Genomic DNA, 5651 nt, shown 5'->3' on the forward strand with positions numbered 1-5651 from the left:
TTATGCAAACCAGGTTGCTTGCTCAGATATGGGAAAGAAAAGTGATTTAACTGAATTTCAACGTGGAATGATTGTGGGTGCGAGATGTGTCGGAACGAGTATCAGCAAAACGGCTGCACTTGTGAAGTGTTCTAGAGCAGCAGTTGTTAATGTGTACAAAGAATGGACAATCAAGCAAAAAACCGGGTCTCAACGTCAGACTTGTGGTCGTCACAGGGTACTGAATGCTCGATCAGAGAGAAGGCTGACCAGGATTGTGCAGCGTAACAGGAGAGCAACAGTGCGACAAATTGCAAGTGATCTTAATCAAGGAGCAACTGTGAACGTCTCTGAACGTACTGTTCGACGCACGTTGCGCCGTATAGGTTATGGAAGCAGACGACTGAAGGGATGGTCATAATAATTTGGCCACTCAGTGTATAATTACATGTTCCGCCACAGGTAGCTATGCAATTTGTAATCCTTATGATGTGTCTTACTACCCCTGTAATGTATGCTGTAATAGTCAGTAGACATGTTTGCACAAGTCTGAGTGAAAGCCCCCTGACGCACAATAAAATGATAACTAATAAGCGAAAATTCTAGACTTTATTGAAACTGACTTGATCAAAAATGTAAAATAACAAAAAATCCCAACTTTTAAAGTAATTAAATTGTTGCTCTTTCTGATTGAAATCAAAATCTTTCCGAGTTATCTAATATTTTACCTGTTTAGAGAATCAGAATGTATTTGAAAACTATACCATTTAATGAAAAGAGAAATTCCATGCTTGTAAATAGAAAACTTCATCTGCTTAAAAACTAACGTGGATAAAGTCCGCCAATCCTTCGAGCACTCAAACCAAGACTCCCATTTTTAAAATAAATCGCAAAAGCAAAATGTTTTGAATCCCTGTCACATATAGCTGATATTTATGCTCTTGAATCTTGTTTCCTTGATGTTAATGAAATTTCCTAGTTATTGATATGTTCCAAACTGATTTTGCGTTCCGCTTGGAAACGTATCCTACCTTTATTTGCATCTTTCCGCCACTGTTGTTTTGATTGGTTACCTCGGTTTTTCTTTTCTTTCCCACGTTTGTTAACTACTTTTCATTTTTTTCATTCGGTAAATTTACATTTTCTGTATCAAATATGCTTTTGTTTTCTTTCGCGTGTGATCGTCTTTAAAATTGACTTTGAGTGTTCGAAACATACCTTCTTTTTTAACGTTATTTTTGAAGAAAATAAAATTTTCCATGTACATGTTATCATTTGATACTTTTTAAATTATAAACTATTAAAACATTTTAAACGATCGAAAAACGTACTTCACTTTCGAGTAGTTTCTCCCATTTCGGATACAAATAGTATTTAATTCCATCCATAGAACCTTCTAAAGTCACACCACGGCACAATAGAATAAAAAGCACAACATACGGCATTGTGGCAGTGAACCAAACCACCTGAAAGTTAAAATAATATTGTTTACTCAGAAAATAAAAATCAATTTTTAAATATTGATAAATGTTGGATATAAAATTGTGATGAAACCTTTCCAGAACTTTTGACACCTTTCCAGAGAGAAAAGTAGACGAGTATGAAGACAGCCATCAAACATAACGACAAAGTCCACTTGATGGGGCCAATTCCATCAATTCCATCAGCTTTATGAATTTCCAACACACTTCGTCTTTAATTGAATGATTAAAAACATGATTAATGAAAAAAAATTAATATTCAGTTTTAGAATCAATTGTGGAAATACAATTTGAATAAAAAGGCAGATTGCACTTAAAAACCAAAATTACTCTATGTTTATTTAAAAAATAGGCTAAGACTAGGCGTGCTAATTGAACCACGTACTTATTTGGAGTGACATATTCATAGGACTCATTGACTATTCAGTCGAATGTCTGGAGCATAAAGATTACTACTTACGGTAGGCAGATTCCACATATCCACCATAGCAAGAAAATCTAAAAATTCGCGTCATTTACCTATTAAGTCGAGTATCAGTTCAGTTTTGATAAGTAATAAATATACTAGAATGGGTACAATATTAGTATCTTTGGCCATTGTGGGAATCATGGAAACGAGGCTGTCAACTTCCAGAGACCTTTCCTCCAGAGACCTTTAGAAAGCCTCTCTTTTCATTCAGTCAAACTCCTGATAAAAAGAAGATATAACACCAGGATAAGGCAAAAAGCATTATGTTACTCTGCCGGTAAGCAATGGGCCCCACTGCTTGAGGATAAACGGTTGATTCCAGATTTTCCTAGAAGAACAGCTGTGTAACTTTTCCGCCTTACTGCAGGCCATGACTGTTTGCTCGCGTATTTGTATCGGTTTGGGCTTTGTGATTCTCCTTTTTGTCTTTTGTGTAGACAGCATCAAATTTTTGATGCTATAGTGCGACTTTCAGGAGAACTCCTCCAGACATTCGTCTCGCGTCATGGCGGGTACTATGGTTACGAGGAAAGGACATTTCGAATAGGGATGTGGGGTGAATAATTTTGTCTTAATCTTGGCATAGGTCGTTGCGAGTAAATCAATCCAATCGACACCTTCTTTCCTTCATTTCATCCCCATTAGAAATGAGCTCTCGCTTGTTACCATAGTAGCAGACATCGCCAGACTTTCAGTCAGGAGGAGTTCTTCTCGAAGCAGCACTATACTCATCTTGACTCGTGTTCTGCGCTTGTGTTCTTAATTTGTAATGTTCAGAGATATTGGAAGGCCGGAGGACTAATGGCTTCATAGCCAACCTTCTGCACATTTGCAATAAATAAAGTGCCTTTGATGACTATTAGAACTGAATCAATTTTTTCCGGCTATAACACGTATTTTTATTTTGTTAAATAAACTAAATTGCTGGAATGTTAAATAAACTAAATTGCTGGAATATTAAATAATTAAAATAAAAAAAGTTAGGATAAATGAAAAACAGAAGTTATTTTATTATCAAAAGTCTTGTTAGGAAAAATGTTTTTTTTTTCTGAACATTGTTGTGAGCAATATTTTGAATATTACAAATATATCAAGTTTGCAACTTAACATTTTATACAGAAGTGATAAAAAGGATTTTATTTCTATATGCAAATGCTTCAATATAGTTTTTTCTTACATTCGCAAGTTGATAGGAATTTATGAGATTAATATTTCACTCTTCGGAATTTCCGAGTGGACACCTTTTATTTAATGACCCTTTATAATATGACCATGGCATACTACTTTATGAGAAGTACAAGAATGTGTGGGTGTTCTTCTTTTTTCATTTATGTTTTACTTTTGCATAAAATTACATTTTCCAAAAATTGTANGCAACAGAGGGAGGATGAAAGAAGTGCGCATGCGTAAAGTCATTGCAACATGCGATTTGTTGTTGTTGCAGTCGGTATGAAGACTCCTTTAATCTTCATTTTAATGGGATAAACTTATGGGATAACGTAAAGCCACAGGGATGAACTAAATATGCGTGGTAATAAAAATAATCGGAATTATTTTATCTTTATTAATTGTGTTGTTCAGTACTAATTTATAAATTGTTGACTTTCGTTTTCACTCCTAATGATGAACGGGTATTCAAATAGTTAATAATAAGACAACATATAGAAATATAGAAAATGTTTTATATACGATTGCTAAAATAATATTTTTTAAAAATAGTTATCAAAAATTTGAATAAATGTATACAAGTGTATTGTAAAAATCTGTACATATGTTTATTATAAATGCGCATAGATCATAAAAGCACTTCTATTCATGAAATCTTTCTAAAGTAAATGATTCGAACACATTTGGCTTCCAAATTAAATTAAATGAAGTCATATCTGTGAATTTGTAATTAAATTTCACTCCTCTTTCAAAAAGGAATTCAAATATTAATTTTCTACTACAGAAATTATGAATAAAATTAAGAAGTTATTTTTTATTGCTTTGAAAGTTTCCTTATTTAAAGTTAATGAAATATCTGACAATAATATTAATGAGGAGCTCAAACTGAAAAGAAGTGGTTTGCGCCAATCCACTAAATATAATCCCGGCTAAATATTTTTAAAAATTTCTAATCTTAGTCATCCCTTTTCCTTCTCTTTATTGGCACTAATTTATTTATCAATGAACTAACTCCATTGTTAAGATTTAATAATGTATAATTGGACTAAATGAATGCTATTTTTTGTTTTCGTGTTTAAATAATGTGCATCCTCCAACACAAGAAGAAGAATTCTTAAGTAGAAAAGCCCTACAACCTCAAAAACACAGAACTTTTATGCAAAAAAGAAAATCACACAAGTTGCTTTTTTTTTCCTTTTATAATCGACATTGAACAGTCGACTCGATTTTTGGGTTTACCACTACTAATGTTCAATCCCGTAGCTTTATTATTTTGAACCCAATCCAGATGACAAGGGAACTCCTGGATCAAGTATTGGGAGAAATTTGCCTTCGTGGAGGACTTTTCTGATGGAACTAACCCACATTTGCGTTACATGGAGCGGAAGACCCCGAGAACCACCCACGGTTAGCCCGATGGCAAGGGGACTCTAATGTATGATCCGTCTACCACAGGGGATTGAGCGCTCACCTCCCAAGTACAAATCCCAGCGTTGGCCGATTGATACCAATTGTGCTCTTGGCTGGCACCGTTCACAGTGCTGACATAAAATATCTTCAGTGGTTGACGGATCATAGGTTAGAAACCTCTTGCCATCGGGTTAACCATGGGAGGTTTTCCTCTCCATGGTGCACAAATGCGGATTAGTAACATCAAAAAATCCTCCAATGAGGCTAGAATGTCTTCTGGATTGGGTTCAAAGTTACAAAGCTACGGAATTGAGCATTGATAGTCATTAATTCAGAATTGGTTCTGCTGTTCAACACCAGTTATTAAATAAAATATAAAATAAAATCTCGAATTCTGATCTTTAAATATAAATCTTGATATGTTTTGGAAAGTTAAAAATATTTTCGATGCATCTTGTGCTGTGTGGTTTTGTCATTAAAATTTAAAAATTAAAGTTTTGTTTTATTATAGGGACAGCAATATAAAATATTGAAAAGAAAATTTGAATGAATAACAAATGGAGTAATGCAGTTATATGTCTGAAAATAGTTAAATGTCACTTCATCTTATTTGCCTAACTTTCGACAGCATGTTTAGTATCTTTCACGCTGAAATTATTTTTCGCAAGTGGTGGCTTAACCGAATATCAAAAGTATTCGCCAATTTTCGAAAGTCTTCGCCAAATGCAAATTTTACCGATTTCTTATGATTAATTCCCCCCCCCCCATAGAAAACTGTTTTACAGTAGTTTGTATCAGGCTCATACTATTTGAATCCAATTCTAATTGGTTATGCTGCACGTCTACTGAAAATTACTTATATAAAAAAATACTGATTTGTTAAGAAAAATTCATTTTGCGGATTGAGTTAAATATATACTTTTTTTTACAATGGAAAAAAAATCATTCGCCACTACACAATCTTATTCGCTTAATTTACGATTTTATCGCATTTGGTGAGGTGGGGAATACTTAGCTCTGGCCCTGCATATTATTAAATATTTGCGCCAACTGAATGAAATATGAAGATATCAGTTATTACTTTACAATAGAGAAATGTTATTTTAATCCTATCTATCTATCTATCTATCTATCTATCTATCTAT

The 5651-nt window shown here is 33.8% G+C and overlaps 1 protein-coding gene across 1 annotated transcript in view; it reads right to left on the minus strand.

The window, feature by feature from the left end:
- LOC107443894 (sodium-dependent serotonin transporter) overlaps positions 1 to 5651 on the minus strand; it is a 76525-nt gene that overhangs the window by 23413 nt on the left and 47461 nt on the right. Inside the window, exons 4-5 of the mRNA XM_043043450.2 lie at positions 1534 to 1672; positions 1311 to 1445 (exon numbers count right to left, since the gene is read on the minus strand). Of these exons, the coding sequence (XP_042899384.1) occupies positions 1311 to 1445; positions 1534 to 1672 (274 nt within the window). The remainder of the gene's footprint in view (positions 1 to 1310; positions 1446 to 1533; positions 1673 to 5651) is intronic.

This window comes from Parasteatoda tepidariorum, chromosome 5 (assembly GCF_043381705.1).
Source record: "Parasteatoda tepidariorum isolate YZ-2023 chromosome 5, CAS_Ptep_4.0, whole genome shotgun sequence".
Lineage (NCBI taxonomy): Eukaryota > Metazoa > Arthropoda > Arachnida > Araneae > Theridiidae > Parasteatoda > Parasteatoda tepidariorum.